The sequence below is a fragment of the Girardinichthys multiradiatus genome, chromosome 10 (genome assembly GCF_021462225.1).
Source record: "Girardinichthys multiradiatus isolate DD_20200921_A chromosome 10, DD_fGirMul_XY1, whole genome shotgun sequence".
Classification (NCBI taxonomy): Eukaryota; Metazoa; Chordata; class Actinopteri; order Cyprinodontiformes; family Goodeidae; genus Girardinichthys; species Girardinichthys multiradiatus.
Window position 1 is genome coordinate 33675941 of NC_061803.1, and position 19831 is coordinate 33695771.

Here is a 19831-nt window from a genome sequence, read left to right on the forward strand (position 1 = left end):
CTGAAGTACACAGTCAATGTAGCCACCTACCAGGACATTTTAGAGAACTTCATGCTTCTTTCTGCTGACAAGCTTTATGGAGCTGCTGAATTTATTTGCTACTCTGCCAAAGGTACAATGCATTAATGACCATGGTGTACGTTCCTGTGCTTGATTGGCCAGAAACCAGGCACCCAGAGAGAACCTAGGGGCTATAGTCAGGAGGAAGATGAGAGACATCAGACCCAACAATGGAGATGACCCGAAGGCCTCAGCAGAGCCTGATGACCTCCATGCCACACTGCATTGATGCAGTAATTCATACAAAAGGAGGACCAGCCAAACATTGAGTTTGTTAGTGTCTTTTTCTACTTTTCTGAGTAACAGAATTTAGGATTTTCACTACTGTAAGCTATAATCAAAATCACAAGCAATAACAGCATGAAATATTTCACTCTGTGTGTAATAAATATATATATGGGTTTCCCTTTCTGACCTAAGTGACAAAACCCATTGAACCTATTTTCATTTTTTTGTAGATGTACTTAAAAGTGGGGCTGCACTTGTAGCAAGAAGGCCCTGGGTTCGACGGATATACAGTAATGTGCAAACTTTTTAGGCAGGTGTGAAAAATGCTGTAAACAAAGAATGCTTTCAGAAATATAAATGATTGTTTATTTTTATCAATTTACAAAATGCTAAAGTGAGCGATCCCAAACATTCAGCCAAGGTCATTAAGAACTATCTTCAGCGTACAGAAGAACAAGATTTACTGGAAGTGATTGTATGGCCCCCACAGAGCCCTGATCTCAGCATCATGGAGTGTGTCTGGGATTAGATGAAGAGACAGAAGGATGTGAGAAAGTCTACATCCACAGAAGATCTGTGGTTAATTCTCCAAGATGTTTGGAACAACCTACTAACCGAGTTCCTTCAAAAACTGTGTTAGTGTACCTAGAAGAATTTATGCCGTTTTTAAGGAAAAGGGTGGTCACACCAAATATTGATTTTAGATTTCTCTTTTGTTCATTCACTGCATTTTGTTGATTGATGAAAATAAATTAAGACTTCCATTTTTGAAAGCATTCTTTGTTTAGAGCATTTTTTCACACCTGCCTAAAACCTTTGCACAGTACTGTATATATCTGGTCTCAGCTGTAAGTCATTAATGAGCACTCAGGGGACAAAGGCTGGAAAGAATCGACTGCCAAATATAGTTCTTCAAATTAGAACTGGCTAAAAATCAGGTCAAACCCTTCAGGACAGAGAAAAGGGATATGCTGGACTAAAGACATGGTACAAGCAGCCGCTAACTCTACTCAGCACAATGCAACTGTGTTAAACACTATCGCCGCTGTTTTCTTAAATCATCTGTCGGGTGTCAGTATAATCTTTTATTGTCAGACCTTGAGTTGTGGTTCAAAAAGGTTGCAGTGTTGCAGCATCAGCAACAGAGGGTGCTGCTGCCCTGGTTGAAGGCAATAATGACAGGTGAGGCTAAAAGGTAAATCAACCTGAAAATGGCATTAAAGTCATTTTTATGTTTTGAATTATCGGTTACATCTAGTGTATATGAGGATCAGTTATCTTTGTGTCCATCACTTTGTATCTAAAGTATCTACCCACAGGCTGTTAGACAGGAAACCAGAAGCTTGTTTGGACTTTCTGCCGTCTCCTAAATAAACATCAAATTAAAATATAGTGGTTGTCTACATCACATCATTTCTTAACACAGTTTTTCTGCTAATGTAACCTGTTACTGAACACTTCATTGAGAAGTTGTATGTGTGCAGTTGCTTTTAGCGGAGGAAGAGCTCAAGGGCTCTCTGTTGTAGTTGAGGTTTTCTCCAATAAGTCATAGTGAGCTTCATCAAGTTGTTCCTCAGCTTCATCTTCAACAGGAAGAAGGGGTTTGGCTGGAGCCTCCACAGTTGGCTCTTTAGGTGGGTCTCTCCTGGGTAAGGATGAGAATAAAAGAATACATTTCAGTTGCCTAAAATAATGAAAACATTCAAAAGATTGCAAAGAGCTGGAGCATCTGTTTTCATAAAAACACTGCAGGTAAAAATAAAACGGGTCTGATGAGTCATGCAGAAACAACAATATAGAGAAAGCAGAGCATGCTTCTGAAACACACCACGCATTTCCAGGACAATAACTGCAACCCATAACTAGCTCATTAAGCCAGCTTTTACAGGTCCTTCTCAAAATATTAGCATATTGTGATAAAGTTCATTATTTTCCATAATGTAATGATGAAAATTTAACATTCATATATTTTAGATTCATTGCACACTAACTGAAATATTTCAGGTCTTTTATTGTCTTAATACGGATGATTTTGGCATACAGCTCATGAAAACCCCAAATTCCTATCTCACAAAATTAGCATATCATTAAAAGGGTCTCTAAACGAGCTATGAACCTAATCATCTGAATCAACGAGTTAACTCTAAACACCTGCAAAAGATTCCTGAGGCCTTTAAAACTCCCAGCCTGGTTCATCACTCAAAACCCCAATCATGGGTAAGACTGCCGACCTGACTGCTGTCCAGAAGGCCACTATTGACACCTTCAAGCAAGAGGGTAAGACACAGAAAGACATTTCTGAACAAATAGGCTGTTCCCAGAGTGCTGTATTAAGGCACCTCAGTGGGAAGTCTGTGGGAAGGAAAAAGTGTGGCAGAAAACGCTGCACAACGAGAAGAGGTGACCGGACCCTGAGGAAGATTGTGGAGAAGGGCCGATTCCAGACCTTGGGGGACCTGCGGAAGCAGTGGACTGAGTCTGGAGTAGAAACATCCAGAGCCACCGTGCACAGGCGTGTGCAGGAAATGGGCTACAGGTGCCGCATTCCCCAGTCCTGGGCTACAGAGAAGCAGCACTGGACTGTTGCTCAGTGGTCCAAAGTACTTTTTTTGGATGAAAGCAAATTCTGCATGTCATTCGGAAATCAAGGTGCCAGAGTCTGGAGGAAGACTGGGGAGAAGGAAATGCCAAAATGCCAGAAGTCCAGTGTCAAGTACCCACAGTCAGTGATGGTCTGGGGTGCCATGTCAGCTGCTGGTGTTGGTCCACTGTGTTTTATCAAGGGCAGGATCAATGTAGCTAGCTATCAGGAGATTTTGGAGCACTTCATGCTTCCATCTGCTGAAAAGTTTTATGGAGATGAAGATTTCATTTTTCAGCACGACCTGGCACCTGCTCACAGTGCCAAAACCACTGGTAAATGGTTTACTGACCATGGTATCACTGTGCTTAATTGGCCTGCCAACTCTCCTGACCTGAACCCCATAGAGAATCTGTGGGATATTGTGAAGAGAACGTTGAGAGACTCAAGTCCCAACACTGTGGATGAGCTAAAGGCCGCTATCGAAGCATCCTGGGCCTCCATAAGACCTCAGCAGTGCCACAGGCTGATTGCCTCCATGCCACGCCGCATTGAAGCAGTCATTTCTGCAAAAGGATTCCCGACCAAGTATTGAGTGCATAACTGTACATGATTATTTGAAGGTTGACGTTTTTTGTATTAAAAACACTTCTCTTTTATTGGTCGGATGAAATATGCTAATTTTGTGAGATAGGAATTTTGGGTTTTCATGAGCTGTATGCCAAAATCATCCATATTAAGACAATAAAATACCTGAAATATTTCAGTTAGTGTGCAATGAATCTAAAATATATGAATGTTAAATTTTCATCATGACATTATGGAAAATAATGAACTTGATCACAATATGCTAATTTTTTGAGAAGGACCTGTACATCACAGAAACAAAGAAAAACAAGCAAGCAGTGATGGAAATAAACCCAAAGCCACAGCACAACCCCCAAAATCCACGTGCTTGAAAAACGACGACCAAACAGGAGAGGTACTGCAAAAAAGACGCAGAAGAGCCAAATTTCATTTTCACTTACGAGGAGTTTTTTGATCGCTCAAAATCGGGCGTAACCGGACCGCATGCTGAAAGCAGAGAGTCCAACTGTGTCAGACTCAAAAAGTAGCAACAGTTTTATCAGGAATTATAGCATCTTTTACACTTACAATGAGTATTTATCTTTGGTTAATGCAAACATCATAAAAAAACAGGATCATGTCTGAGGTGACTGGGAGCCTCGAATTAGAGCCCTTTTTCTTTGTCTCCATCAGTTTAGTCTGATCTGAAGTTCATCCACTAAAGCTCCAGACTTCAAGTACTTCCTTTATTCTACCAGACACCATTTTTAGCTTGAAACGTCAGACTTTTACCTCAACCAGACCCTAATTATATGAAGCTGAACTTCACTGCGACTGAGTTTTAACAGTTTCAGGAGATATGAAGAATTTCTACAAAATATAGATTTGGAGTAAACATTTGTTACTGAAGTCTTATATATCTTCTGGTTAATTAAATCTAACTTCTTTTTTTACACCTCAAGTCTGGGATACTGTAACATTTGCAATAAAAAGGTTAAAAAAAGACGCTTATAAAGGTTTAAAACTAAGGAGTTTTGATAAATTCTAATTCAGAAATACTTTATTAATCCCAAAGGGAATTTAAATGTTGTAGCTTATGTTATAAAGATTTATAAAAGGTTAAATATTAGTTTTTGGAAGAATTGCCTTTAAACTGTGTGACATGGGTCAAATATTTTAGGAATCCTTGCACAAGCTTCTCACAATAGTTTGCTGAAGTTTCGTCCCATTCCTCCTGACAGAACTGGAGGAACTGAGTCAGGTTTATGGGCCGCCTTGCTCACGCTCACTCTCTCTCTCTCTCACACACACACACACACACACACACACAGGGCTGAGATCAAGGCTTTATGAGGGCCACTTTAATACATTGACTTTGTTGTCCTCAAGCCACTTTGTTGCTAATTTGGTAGACCCATCTGTGCCCAAGCTTCAACTTCTGATGACTGAAGTCTTGAGCTGCTGCTTCAATATTTCCACATGTTCTTTCTCAATATTATAATTATTCCTATAAAAGAGTCCCTCCTGCAGCAAAACACCCATCCTCCTTGGATGGTTTTCTCAAGCTTGCAAGCTCCTCCCTTTCATCCAAATATAATCATTATGGCCTAACACTACAAATTTCATTTTATCAGGCCACAGACAGGTCTATAAAAATGAAGGTGTCTGTCACTGTGTGCATTTGCCAACTGTAATCCAGCTTTTTATGTTGCTTTTGGAGTATTGGCTTCTTCTTCAAGTGGCCTTTCATCCCATGTCAGTACAGGCCATCTTTCACTAGCACCTGCCTGCTATTTTACCACTGAACTTCTTACGTTGCCCTGTGAAAATAATAATCTTCTAACCCAATGAACCAACAAAATACCTATCCCACATTTGTCTCAAATATTGGGTTTATAATACCTAGGCCACATTTTTGAACTTGTGGCTTTTGGAGAAGCTGGCCTCTAAAAGTACCTTAAAATGACCCACTTAGGGAATACTATTTACTTCCAGGTTGACATTTGTTTAATTTCACATAGATCATGCAATTGCAGGAGATTTTTGGCATCAGCTCATTATGCAGAATCTTCAGATTTTATTGAAACTGTGATGTGATACAATAAAACGCTCCATGACGGCATTTCTAATACTCAGGGTTCCTGTTCCACAATGTTCATCTTAAAGTTCCATACTTGCATCAATACAGCAAATAGTTCAACAGTAGTCAGACTTTATTAATGTGAGCTGCAACAACAATAAAAATCAAAGGACTGGAAGTTTAAATCTGTAATTTAACAAGGAGCACTTTTTCTAATGAGTATACAATGTAAAAATATATATGTTCACATTTTTGATTGTCTGTTAAATTGCTTGAGAACAGTCTATTAAGCCCCTAGACATGAGTGAGCATATGCAGCTGTGGCTTCGCAGTGAATTATTTAAATATCAATATGGCAATGTGGCAGATGACAAAACATCAAGGTTAATATTCTGCCTGTTTTATAAATCATTGGTTTAAAATACTGCTCTGAGCTGGTTGGATTAAAGTACTTTTTGAAAACTCAACAAATCAGACAGGGGTTGAAGTAACAAGTACTTATCAGGCATTTTGTACTCCTTCTTGGAGGCTACCAGTCAAATTCAGTGATCCATTTTCTGGCTGCTTTAACTGGATACCTGTGAATATTTATAGATAAACTAAGCATACCCATTTATACTAGTGTTTCACAGGTAAAATGTTCCCAACATGTACATTTTAACCAACGGATAAATGATCAATATGAACCAAAATAAAAAATTAATCAGTTACACAGAGAAGTATAAAATCAAGAGAAAATAATGGCATTAGACAGACTGTTTTAAAGAATGATCAGGACCAACCCACTCACAATCAGACACCAACACACCGCTGTGTTGTACCTTTGCAAGCAGCAGGAGGAGCAGGTCGGTGGGTGGGTGGCTGGTCAGGGCATGCAGAATGCGGTGCAAATGTTACCGTGCGAAGAACACATACACTGAACATGCAACAAGGTTGCGGGGGGGTTGGCGGATTAACATGATGGGTCCCAGTTTGCTGGTTAATGTGTTCGACGGCGAACACCATTTTGATGCGATTAGGATGTGATGAAGGAGCAGAGAAGTCCAAATAAAAATGCTCCCAGCTCAAGATCAAAAACGTTATGAGCTCAATTCTTGTCTAACTGCGACAGATGGTTGCAAAATAATGTTCTGTACAGTAGAAACTAAAAGCTGCACTTGTTGGTCAACCTTTAATGATTAGAAAAGCTCTTCTGAAAAAAATAAGGAACAGAAGCAAGAAAATATCCATCTACAGAAATTTATTTTAAATTTTTATATAGTAGAAATTCACCAAACATTTGAGGTCATCAATCTTTACACTTGTTGCTGCCTCAAAGCATGCATATTCAGAAATTCTCTGTACAAAGTTTCTTCATTCTTTTCCACCCAAACCCCTCAGAGTCAGTGCACATGTGAAAGTGGGTGTGGGAGTCATATGGCCACAGATGAGTACTGTGTGCCATCTCTGCAATCAAATCTCCGACTAATTTAATTGATAAAGAAACAATAGCAGCTTCTTGTTGTTTACTCTCGACTTTTGTCTAAACTCATCAGAACTGATGAAGGAAAGGAAGGAGGTAGGTTGACAAAGTTGAGGGGAGACTTTTGGGACAAATCTTCTGCTGCACTTTGCAAATAAAAGTCAGTCTGAACCAGATCTGATGCAGATCGGCAGAGATAAAAACATCCACATGAATGTTTCACATTTTTGCAGTGCAGTAATCTTGGAGAGGCAAATTTCACCTTCTCTGTCTTAATCTGATGACAAACGATGCAACCTTAATGAATTTTAGAAGCTGGCATTTTCCTGATGGAAGAGGATGGAGGGACAGTTGTTAGTAAAACAGGGACTAACTGGACTGACATACAGAAAAACAAATCTTAATTCAGCACAGACAACACTTGTTTTGTCTTTAAAATGTGATGCTTTGACTCACTGAGGTTTTAGTTGGAGTTAAAGCAGCACATGAAGGATAATTGAGGTTCCAAGAGGAAATCAAGTCTCCTTTTAGGCAGCGGTAAGTCCATGCTTCAGTGTTCAGTCACTGTAAGCAGCGATTGACCTCTTAGTTTCTGTGGATTCATTAGAATCCAAAATTTCATCAGCATATTTCTTCAATAAAGTTTAGTTTAAAAGTTTCCATTATATTATACAGTTAAATAATCCACAGTATAGGCACCATGTATAAATATGCAAAACAACTTAATTTTGTTTAATATTGTACATTTCTTTTCTACTTTTTATAGCTCGACTCTTAAATATGGCTCACCATAAGCTGTAAGAGCTCTGCACACCAAGTCCGGATTTGTTGTCTGATGTTTGTTATAAAATAAAAGGTAATATTTAAACCATTTTCCTGGCTATCACAAGTGTGATTTTATAGTGCAATAGTAATCACATCCCCTGACCTTTTCCCACATTTCCTCATATTAAACCCACACATTTCAAGTTATTTTATTGAGATTATGTGACAGACCAACACAAAGTAGTGGATAATTATAAAGTGGGAAAAAATACTCTGTTTTCAAATTTCTTTTTACAATGAAACTCTGAAAAGTGTCGCTTGTAATTGTATTCAGCCCCTTTACACCCTGAATAAGAGCTGACACATCTGGTGGTAAATGAAAAAAAAAAAAATCTACTTGTGTTTATTTTCATCTCAGTATAAAAGCAGCTGTTCTGTTTCTGGCCTCAGAGGTTTGTTGCAGAACATTAGTCAACATACAGCATCATGAAGACCAAGGAAAACCTCAAACAGGTCAGAGAGAAAGGTGTTGGAAGGTTTAAGGCAGGGTTAGGTTTTCAACGATATCCACAGCTTAACATCTCAACTCTGTTCACGACATGGTCATCCTCCGGAGCTGATAGGCTGGTTGAGGAGAGCATTAAGAGAAGGAGCCAGGAGGCCCACACTAACTCTGAGGGAGCTGCATAAATCCACAGCTCAGGTGTGAGAATCAAATACACAAATTAGCCATTTATGGAAGAGTGGCAAGAAAAAAAATATATATATATATCCATATATAATTTTTTCTTGCACTGCTGAATTATGTACTTTGGGTGTTGGTCAATCATATAAAATCCTAATAAAGTACATTGAAACTGTGAAGTTATTTCTACAGTGAAAAGCTTCCACAATGAATCGACGAATAATCCATGAGGCTTTTGTCAGGTATGGTATAATATAGATTAGATGTAGAGAGGCATTTAATCCAGATGCACACGGAGCACCAGTTTTTTTTTTGTTTTTTTTTTGAGAAGTTGGAGAAGCTGACAACCAGAGATGGAACCATCAAAAGCATCCCAAAACCTAAAAAAAAAAAAAAAAAACGCAACCGGTGATCAACACTGTGGAAAGATATCGAAAGCTTTCAATGTGTGACTGCACCAAGTTGTCATTTAAAAGTCACGTTGTTTGTTGAGGCAGAAATGATGCAGAGTGGGAACTAAAGCATCTAATCAGCAAATAGCATGATATTTCATGTTCAGTTGATCTAGATTATTCATCGTCTCATTGTGAATTGAAGTTATCGCCCACTTCCAAACTTGGCTCCCTTGTGTGCAAGGGTGAGGTCCTGATCCAAACATCTGTACCATATTTTTTTTAAGTTCATACATGAACCACAGAAAACCTAACAAAATAGGATCATTGTCACTGCCTATTTCTCTGATTGCTTGATGATGAAGTAGCATCAGCACTGAAACACCTCAGCAAGACAGGACTACAGCACAGCAAGAAAAGAAGCACCTGTTAGGTGTGTCGGAGCACAGAGTCCAAGTTCACTCTTTCAGGTTGTCTTCATACAAAGTCACAAACAGAGATTATTAGTTTCATAAAGTGCATGTTTTTCCCCCAAGAACAGATAATAGATACTGCGTGACATGCACATTATTCATGGCACAGCTATGTACAGTAAACATTCAGGTTTCTTTGTTAAAACATTTACAGGACCTCTCATGTCAGAGGAATACAAAACTTCACAGCATGAAAAGGCAGAAATAATTAAATACTGAAAAATCCAGTAAAATTAAAAACTTGTTTTTACAATATGAAAATCCTCTTTGGGATCAACCACTTTCATTTACATTTCCTTCACGCCGTCATTCCGATGGAGAGCACTGACATTAGTGGAAATAGGGTGGGGAAGTTTAATCCCCTCAATTATACAAAAGACATGTACATGCATGAAAGATGAGCAAAAGAGCTATTTTCCTCAGAAAAATGTCCATCAAATGGATCGGAAGTATTTACGGCACAGAGTCTGTTCTGGTTTGGTTGTCACCTGCAGCTCAGCGGAGCTACAGGTCAGACAGATGGCTCGGGGACAGCGACGGAGGAAGAGATGAAAGGAGGGTGACAGACACACCCATGACTTCCTCCGATTGATCGGCTCAAGAGGAGTTTATAGCCGTAAGCAGGAGGCAGGAAAAGGGGGGTAAAGTGGAAGGAGCAGCAGAGAAGAAGCCTGTCTTATCACACCGTCTCACACTGTGGAAATCAATTTGACCTCTGTGGAACTGTGGACAGAGAGAGGGAGAGGATTCGAGGTGGGCTGGCTGGGTAAAACAGCAGCAGCAAACAAACAGGACACACAACCTAAATTTGCAAGCTGAACTTGACCTGAGCCTGAACTGTAACATTGCGAGTGCTTTTACTGAAGCAAAGCCTTGCAGCAGGACATTTAGGGACTGGGTGAGTGGAGCTGGGAAATAAAGCGACAAAAGCAGTATGGTGGCTGTAAAGTCATGGAGGAGTCAGGATATGAATTGCTTCAGAAAATGAACGAATGAACCAAAGAAGGTTAAATGAGCTTCAACAGAAACAAACAAAAAAAAAAGAAATCAAAAAACAAACACACCTGAATACTCAGAGCTCAATCGTTCATCATCAATTACTGATCATTCCTTAAACAATGTGACAATTATCAGAAATATATCGACTGTCACCTCAAAGAAGCAACTATTTTCTGACAGTGGACACCTGCTTATATGATGTTTTTTGAAGGTCAGGCTCATGTGATTGTTTTGTTTTTTTAAATCGCATACTTTTTAAATCAATCATCCCATATTTTTATTTTTAAATGCTCAGATGTGATGGAAACTTCATTTATGACTCCAGCACAGGTAAATATTGAAGAACGTGGGGTTTAGTTTAGCAGAATAAATACTATAATCATACAAATTCCTTGTATGTCCAAAAACGTACTTGGCAATAAAGCTTTTCTGATTCTGATTCTGATTCTGATAATCCGTTACAGTAGAGCAGGAGGAGTAGTGTTTATGGTAATACTACAGAACATATACAAAAAGTCTTAGGATTAACGCTGGCATGAACATCCTAAACCACTATTACACATATTTACTAACAGTGGGTGAAACCAGACCAGCACTGAAATTTACTGAAGCATCTGGTTAGACCCACAGAAGTACAGCTGTATTCACACACAACAAAAACTAAAATGTTAACTATCTCAGATTTATTGAAAGTAACATACATTACACTAAGGCATGTTTAAACTGCTCCAAGTAAATGCCCAGTTTGGCTCAGATGCCAGCTAGCATACCAGCTAGATTCAGGGCCGATAATTTTACTTTTGATCTCACGTGATTCTTAATGATATCTACAGTTTCAGCAATAAATACATGAAGTTTTTACTGCCAGCTTCAGTCTGCATATTCATGCTGTTGTGCAGCTACTTCAGAGTTCAGATGAGTTGGTACTGACTGATTTTATTTATTTCTAATATCGGAGCTCCTGCAGCAGCAAAATTCATCTGATTTAAAATAAACCAGTTCATTCATTTTAAATTATAAACAAGACATTCCAAGCAGGATTTTTTGCCTGCAGCCAATCAGATCAGAGTATTTATCCTGACCTCAGAATAAGGCAGTTTACATGACAAGATCTCATTTCTGGTTTCATATGAAACAAATGTTGACAGAACAAGATGGAAACACAAAGACAAAACTGAAAAGATCAAATCAAAAGTGTGCTGCACTCTGGTTGCTGCATGCATTAATCCCAATCCCTCAGCAGGGTCAACATGAAGAGTTAATTCTTACTGGATTGTCGCCAAAACACTTTATAGAAAATGGCTCGCCATTTTTGCCCCCCCTACAGACTGTAAAAAGGATTTCTGTATCAAACTCATATAAGAACCTAAACAAGAGGTTCTTACCTGGTGGGGAAACGGGGCTCGTACTCTTCAACTCCCTGCTGCAAACAATAAAACAAAAGAAAATAAATTTAGTCATGAGGTTTATTCTGCAATGACATGCATTTACTTATGAAGGTAAGGGGACTGTTACAATATACACAACAGTCAGCAGATTGCAGCAAAGATTCTGCAACTCAGCAGTATTAGAATGCCGTCCTGGAAGCATTTCTCCATAGAAACTGATCTTAACACCATAAAAACATCCCTGTACAAACTTTAAACTGGAGCAGTAAATGTTACCTTGTAAATGCAGACAAAATAAACTGCTGACAAAGTTTAATGGAGAAATCTGTAAGAATGACACTTGGGTCTCTTTAGCTCCTGGTCTTGTAGGAAAGTGAGAATATAATCAAAGATCTCCATAAAAAACTGCTGTGTGCTAAGTAGTACAAGTTAATAACAGCATCGTCACATTTCAGCCTCAAATGTCAATGTATTTTATTGTGGTTATATCTGATAGACCAACACGACATAGTCAGTGCTTTGTAGAACCACATATGGCTGCAGGTACAGATTCAAGCATTTTGGGGTATGTCTCTGCCAATTTTGCACATCCAGGTGAAACTTTTGCACATTCCTCTTTGCAAAATAGTTTAAACTGTCAGATTAGATGGAGAACATCTGTGACCACCGAACTTCAAGTCTTGCCACGGATTCTCAGTTGAATTTAGGTCTGGACTTTGACTGGTTCCATTTCAACATATGGATATGCATTGATCTAATCCATTATATTTTAGCTCTGGCTGCATGTTTAGGATTGTTGTCCTGCTGAAAGGTTGAAACTCAGTTCTAGTTTCAAGTCTTTTTCAGCCTCTAACAGGTTTCCTTCTATGATTACCCTGCATTCAGCTCAATCTATGTTCTCATCAACACTGAAGAGCTTCCCTGTCCCAGCTAAACAAATGTATTAATACCCCGCCGCCACAACGTTTCACTTTAGGAATGGTGTGTTCAGGGTTTTGTCTCCACATAGCATTTTGCATGTAGACCAAAATGGCAAATTTATGTCTCATCTGACTTTAGCACCTTCTTCCACATGATTTTGGGTCTCCTTCATGGCTTGTGGCAAATGTGTAAAGGACTTATGTCTGTTTTCAAACAAAAGCTTTCCTTTTTGTTGGAAGAGGGCTTCTTGTCCAAATTAATGCTCTCCTAAGATAACCATGCAGGTTAGCTGGACAGCCATGTCTTGGTAAGTTGGCAGTTGGGTCACACTCATTTTCAGATGGACTGAGCAGTGCTCTGTGAGATGTTCAGAGCTTGATGTGTCATTTTATAACCTAACTCTGTCGACAACTTTCTCCTTTCATGATGTTGTTCTTTGACTACTGTTCTCAAAGAAACCCCTGAGGTCTTTGCAGAACCACGACACAGTTAAATTACCCACCAGTGGCAACTGGTGTGTAATTGCAACTGGTTGCACCGGATTTTATTAAAGCGGGGCTCAAATTAAATCTTAATAAAGCACAGTGAAGTTTGTGGTTGTAACATGATAAAATGTGAAGAAGTTCAAGAGGTGTAAATACTTCTGCATTACAGAAGATTTTGAGGTCTGAGTGTTTCGGTTAAAATGTATTGAGACAAAATATAACATACACGAACCCAAAATTGTGAGATTAGTCATCAACTTAAAGGTCTGATAAGTGAAGCAGTTTGAGAAGCGGGAACTTTCTGAATACACAGCTACAAAATGACAATTCTCAGCTGCAGTGAGGCAGTGCAATTAAGCGACGCCCACATGTTATTTTCTAGGTGAGGTGTAGGAGGGGGACTGGGCTGATTCATTGTTTTATAAGACTCTTTTCTAAATTGTAAAGAAATTCTTCTCCATCTCACCAGCAGCTTAGTTTTTTAAGGTTTTCACTGAGTTCACGCTTGTCTTAATAACTCAGAGCTTTCTCCATCTGAGCTGCGTCACAGCGGTCCCCTGACCTCTCAAACCAGATAAGTGAAGCCCATTCCCACACGGATGTAAGCTGACGCTGCACAGCATTGTTTCTGTGCGGTGTCTACTCTTCACTTGCCAGCCTGAGATAGATAGATGGGCCCAGATATTTGCCAGGATCTGTGTGATTGCTCAACTCATGGTTGTGGGTTTGTGTGTGGATGTTCTGTACCTGTGGGAAGCCTGGCACCGCTACACTGTAGGGACGCTGTTGTCTGTGCAGCGTGGCAGTGCTCTGTGCAGACATTCGGGAATGAGTGCCATAATCAGGGACTGGCAGGGTCATGTCCTCTCTCTCCAGAAGGTTCCCTGTGCTGCTGCTTTTTCCATGGTGGAGGCTGGCGACATAAAACAGCATGGAAAATTAGAAAATTGGAAACATGTTTTTCTGCTGCAGGTATCACATTTGATTAATATCTTCATGATAAGACCCAACATCTAAAATTTACAAATACTGCATAAGCTCAGACCAAAATGAAGACACATTTGACTTCACATACTTATGAACTCGAAGTTGCTTCATGGCGTCGCCGCTGCTCTCAGAAATCAGCCGGGTGTAGGAAAAAGGAAACCAGCCGCGCCTGATGAAAAGAGCCAATAGATCATCCATGACTCTGTTTGTTCACCAATTTAGCTAACATTTGTTGATTAAAAGAAGATATTTAAGAGGGACCAGACAACGTATTCAGCAAAAACAGAGCTTAAATCTCAGAATGAACTCACATCCTCGTCTTCTCGTTCTCGCCGTAGTGCCAGCCATCACGGGCCTCAGGCACCAGCAGGGTGATCACATCGCCCTGAGCAAAGCTCAGCAACGTGCTGTTGTCTCCTGCAGCATGGGAGAAAACAGCCTGGACTCGGGTTCTTCCATTCCTCTCCAGGCCTGCAGCCATGGAGCTGGAGCGGGGCAGCGTGCGGGTCTCCACTGGAAAAATAAAAACAATTATCAGTCTGATATTAATCTGGTTCACTTTAATGACCCCTGATGTTTCACTCCTGCTGTGGTCACTCATAGGATGTGTTATTGTCCTCTGTTATTTTCCACAGTGATTCACAAGCAGCACAACATTTTTATGTAACATTCCATATTTATTTGCACCAGGGCTCTTTCACATTTCGAATATCACATATTCTAGTCACAGTTATTTTGGCCTGTTATTAAAGCTCCAGGCTGCGCTTCAGGTGCCACATGGATAAAAAAAATTATTTCAGAATCTTGTTTTGAAAAGAGTTAGCTCAGTCTTACCTACAGCAGTCTGCAGAACTAACAGTCCTGAAATATTATTGGCTTCTCTGGTTGTTCCTGAATCAATTTATTCAGCTGATTTAATGAACTGTTGTGTTTTTCGCAGCTTCATGTTGAGAATGGTTTGTACCCAAAGGATTAATAAGGTAATCAGAGTCTTAATTAATTTGGCTGTGAATTAGGTTAACTGAGCATGCTAAAGAAACTTGCATTTGCAACCACAGCATCCCAGTAACAAAAAGGATTTTTGCAGACATCTTCACAGATGAAACTTATTTTTGTTTTTGTTGACTGAAGTAAGCCTGTTAAAGGAAAGGCATGGCTCATGTGTGTCCTTACATAGGGGGGTCTTGCTCTTTGTGGGGGCAGCCTTCCGCACTGGCAGGGTGTTGGAGTAGACCTCTGCTCCATGCCGCTGAGGTTGTGGGGAGGCTTTGCCCTGAGCCACCTTGCTCTCCATCCACTGCTGGTAGTCCTCTCCACCAGCTGCACCGTTCATCACTGGCATCGCTCCGTCCATCAGCCGCTGTAAAAGAGTCATTCAGGCTTCAAAACTAAGCCTGTTCCTCCACATGTACAGGTCCTTCTCAAAATATTAGCATATTGTGATAAAGTTCATTATTTTCTATAATGTAATGATGAAAATTTAACATTCATATATTTTAGATTCATTGCACACTAACTGAAATATTTCAGGTCTTTTATTGTCTTAATATGGATGATTTTGACATACAGCTCATGAAAACCCAAAATTCCTATCTCACAAAATTAGCATATTTCATCCGACCAATAAAAGAAAAGTGTTTTTAATACAAAAACTTCAACCTTCAAATAATCATGTACAGTTATGCACTCAATACTTGGTCGGGAATCCTTTTGCAGAAATGACTGCTTCAATGCGGCGTGGCATGGAGGCAATCAGCCAGTGGCACTGCTGAGGTCTTATGGAGGCCCAGGATGCTTCGATAGCGGCCTTTAGCTCATCCAGAGTGTTGGGTCTTGAGTCTCTCAACGTTCTCTTCACAATATCCCACAGATTCTCTATGGGGTTCAGGTCAGGAGAGTTGGCAGGCCAATTGAGCACAGTGATACCATGGTCAGTAAACCATTTACCAGTGGTTTTGGCACTGTGAGCAGGTGCCAGGTTGTGCTGAAAAATGAAATCTTCATCTCCATAAAGCTTTTCAGCAGATGGAAGCATGAAGTGCTCCAAAATCTCCTGATAGCTAGCTGCATTGACCCTGCCCTTGATAAAACACAGTGGACCAACACCAGCAGCTGACACGGCACCCCAGACCATCACTGACTGTGGGTACTTGACACTGGACTTCTGGCATTTTGGCATTTCCTTCTCCCCAGTCTTCCTCCAGACTCTGGCACCTTGATTTCCGAATGACATGCAGAATTTGCTTTCATCCGAAAAAAGTACTTTGGACCACTGAGCAACAGTCCAGTGCTGCTTCTCTGTAGCCCAGGTCAGGCGCTTCTGCCGCCGTTTCTGGTTCAAAAGTGGCTTGACCTGGGGAATGCGGCACCTGTAGCCCATTTCCTGCACACGCCTGTGCACGGTGGCTCTGGATGTTTCTACTCCAGACTCAGTCCACTGCTTCCGCAGGTCCCCCAAGGTCTGGAATCGGCCCTTCTCCACAATCTTCCTCAGGGTCCGGTCACCTCTTCTCGTTGTGCAGCGTTTTCTGCCACACTTTTTCCTTCCCACAGACTTCCCACTGAGGTGCCTTGATACAGCACTCTGGGAACAGCCTATTCGTTCAGAAATTTCTTTCTGTGTCTTACCCTCTTGCTTGAGGGTGTCAATAGTGGCCTTCTGGACAGCAGTCAGGTCGGCAGTCTTACCCATGATTGGGGTTTTGAGTGATGAACCAGGCTGGGAGTTTTAAAGGCCTCAGGAATCTTTTGCAGGTGTTTAGAGTTAACTCGTTGATTCAGATGATTAGGTTCATAGCTCGTTTAGAGACCCTTTTAATGATATGCTAATTTTGTGAGATAGGAATTTTGGGTTTTCATGAGCTGTATGCCAAAATCATCCGTATTAAGACAATAAAAGACCTGAAATATTTCAGTTAGTGTGCAATGAATCTAAAATATATGAATGTTAAATTTTCATCATTACATTATGGAAAATAATTAACTTTATCACAATATGCTAATATTTTGAGAAGGACCTGTACATCAGCTGAAGCTGTTGCATAACTTCCTGCAGCTCATTAGTGATAATGAAGGCTGTGAGAGGCTTTTGGTTAGAAATGCTTCATTAATTAAAATCATTTATCTACAAATTTAAAAACAAACATCTGAGAGGCTGGGGAAGAAATTCAAGGCAGTGTTATTGAATCCATAACAAACATATCTGCACAGATTTTTAATTAGAGTTTCGGACCAATCAAGCAAACATTTTGATGCACATTGGGACTTTTTGTCCAGACACCAGCTTAATAATATAAGAAATTCAAGCTCCCTCAGTAAAACTAGCTTGTTAACTTGGATTAATTAAAATTTAATTTATATCTCATAGTAATACCTACAATTCCTCAAACACTCAAAAACCTTTTTTGGGTCTTATTTGGAATCATTTAATTATGTTTTATCTTCTGTTTCTATAAATGTAAGTTAAAGGACCATTTAGGTATGTAAGTTATGAACACAACAGGACTCAATTCAATGAGAAGCTGCACTAAATAAAAAGCACCCAGTGTGCCGGCTTTCTCCATTAAATACATCTCCATATATGCATTCTCAGTTCCGGTGTGTACTAAACGATGACTCAGAAACCCATTTGTCTCTCTGAGCACACAGCTGTTAAACTGCTCTTAGCTACAGCAGGAGGAAACAACACTATTAACTCCTTAAATGTTCCTGTTTTAGGCTGGAACAGACTCACTTTTACAGTTTGCTCTTCCTGAGATCAATACAACTTCGTCCACTGCTCAAAAAATTAAAGGAACACTTTGAAAACCCATCAGATCTCAGTTGGAAAGAAATCATGCTGGATATACATACTGAAATGGACTGGGGAATATGTTAAAAACAAAAGGACTCCACATCATTTTATAAAAATGAAAATAATCAACTACTTAAAAGCAGTCAAAAAAAATGTCTGTGGTCTCCACCAAACCAGCTGACGCTGATTAACAACTACTTAACTGATGAGATCAATATTCCAGAAGTTCAATTAACTAACTTTGATTATACTCTGATTAAGAGGGTTACTTTAGTTTTTTTGGAAGTGTAATTTTGTATTTATTGTTTATTTGTTCACTCATGTTTAACTGAAGATTTAAACCAACTAAACACAGACACTACCCGTTTTTCATTTTCATACGATGCCTTCTAGTGTGTCTGTTGCAGTAAGGGGCTGCTGTATTTCATCCATTTATAAAGACTGCAGGAAAAACCAACCTGTTGTCCCATGCCACCGCCAGCCCGGAAGGCTGCCAGCTCTGGTGGCACCGGGAGAGGTTTAGCACCAGATATGGGCTCAGAGATGCCGGGAAGGAGGGCGCCGGGAGGCATGGTGCCCGCCACACCACTCATCTGCTGAGCCAGAAACATGGCCCGATCTGGCAGTTTGGTCGGTTCAGCGCATGCCTGCTGCCACACTGACATCTTCTGGGATAAAAGCTCCTTACCCTGGAAACACAGAGGGATAAGACTGGGTCAAGCCGGTTATGAGGAGATCCATTTGGACTTGCCATTTCTATTAGCAGTAAAACAAAAACTGTAAAAATGTCACATTGGTGATTTGTTATAAAATTAGTCTCAAACCTTTAGTCACATAAGAAGCTTTATTTGATACTTTTATTTTTACCCTTTCACCCTTTTATCAAACACATGTAGCCATTCTTTAGAGCAGGTGTCTCAATCTCCAGTCCTCCAGAGCCAGCCTTAATTTACCCAGGTCAAATTGTGTAGAAGTGCATTTTACTTTGCTTCCTTCAGGGCCAGCATCCCGGGTCCAACACACCTGAATCAGTTGATAAATTCCATCCCTAGTAGGCAGTCAAGTTCTATCAAGGTCCGCTAATGACCTAATCATTTAAATTCGGAGGGTTGAAGCAGAGACTCATCTAAACGTTGCAGGACATTAAGCCCTTAGGTCTGGAGTTTGAGGTCCTGCACTAATGTATGCGTTACAGGTCCTTCTCAAAATATTAGCATATTGTGATAAAGTTCATTATTTTCCATAATGTAATGATGAAAATTTAACATTCATATATTTTAGATTCATTGCACACTAACTGAAATATTTCAGGTCTTTTATTGTCTTAATACGGATGATTTTGGCATACAGCTCATGAAAACCCAAAATTCCTATCTCACAAAATTAGCATATCATTAAAAGGGTCTCTAAACGAGCTATGAACCTAATCATCTGAATCAACGAGTTAACTCTAAACACCTGCAAAAGATTCCTGAGGCCTTTAAAACTCCCAGCCTGGTTCATCACTCAAAACCCCAATCATGGGTAAGACTGCCGACCTGACTGCTGTCCAGAAGGCCACTATTGACACCCTCAAGCAAGAGGGTAAGACACAGAAAGAAATTTCTGAACGAATAGGCTGTTCCCAGAGTGCTGTATCAAGGCACCTCAGTGGGAAGTCTGTGGGAAGGAAAAAGTGTGGCAGAAAACGCTGCACAACGAGAAGAGGTGACCGGACCCTGAGGAAGATTGTGGAGAAGGGCCGATTCCAGACCTTGGGGGACCTGCGGAAGCAGTGGACTGAGTCTGGAGTAGAAACATCCAGAGCCACCGTGCACAGGTGTGTGCAGGAAATAGGCCACAGGTGCCGCATTCCCCAGACCTGGGCTACAGAGAAGCAGCACTGGACTGTTGCTCAGTGGTCCAAAGTACTTTTTTCGGATGAAAGCAAATTCTGCATGTCATTCGGAAATCAAGGTGCCAGAG

The 19831-nt window shown here is 40.2% G+C and overlaps 1 protein-coding gene across 9 annotated transcripts in view; it reads right to left on the bottom strand.

Annotated features, from left to right (window-relative positions):
• Positions 1 to 1100: 1100 nt before the first annotated feature.
• The window catches only part of LOC124875577 (brain-specific angiogenesis inhibitor 1-associated protein 2-like), a 69367-nt gene continuing 50636 nt past the window's right edge, over positions 1101 to 19831 (bottom strand). For 4 of the 9 annotated variants that reach the window (XM_047377806.1, XM_047377804.1, XM_047377808.1 and 1 more), the window contains 7 exons: positions 18325 to 18555; positions 15247 to 15433; positions 14385 to 14586; positions 14162 to 14242; positions 13834 to 13999; positions 11678 to 11715; positions 1101 to 1933 (listed from right to left, as the gene is read on the bottom strand). In XM_047377806.1, the coding sequence (XP_047233762.1) occupies positions 1795 to 1933; positions 11678 to 11715; positions 13834 to 13999; positions 14162 to 14242; positions 14385 to 14586; positions 15247 to 15433; positions 18325 to 18555 (1044 nt within the window). In that variant the 3' untranslated portion in view covers positions 1101 to 1794. Of the gene's footprint in view, positions 1934 to 3897; positions 3944 to 6739; positions 10017 to 11677; positions 11716 to 13833; positions 14000 to 14161; positions 14243 to 14384; positions 14587 to 15246; positions 15434 to 18324; positions 18556 to 19831 lie in introns of those variants that run through there. The other 5 variants (XM_047377813.1, XM_047377812.1, XM_047377805.1 and 2 more) reach the window with 5 other exon arrangements.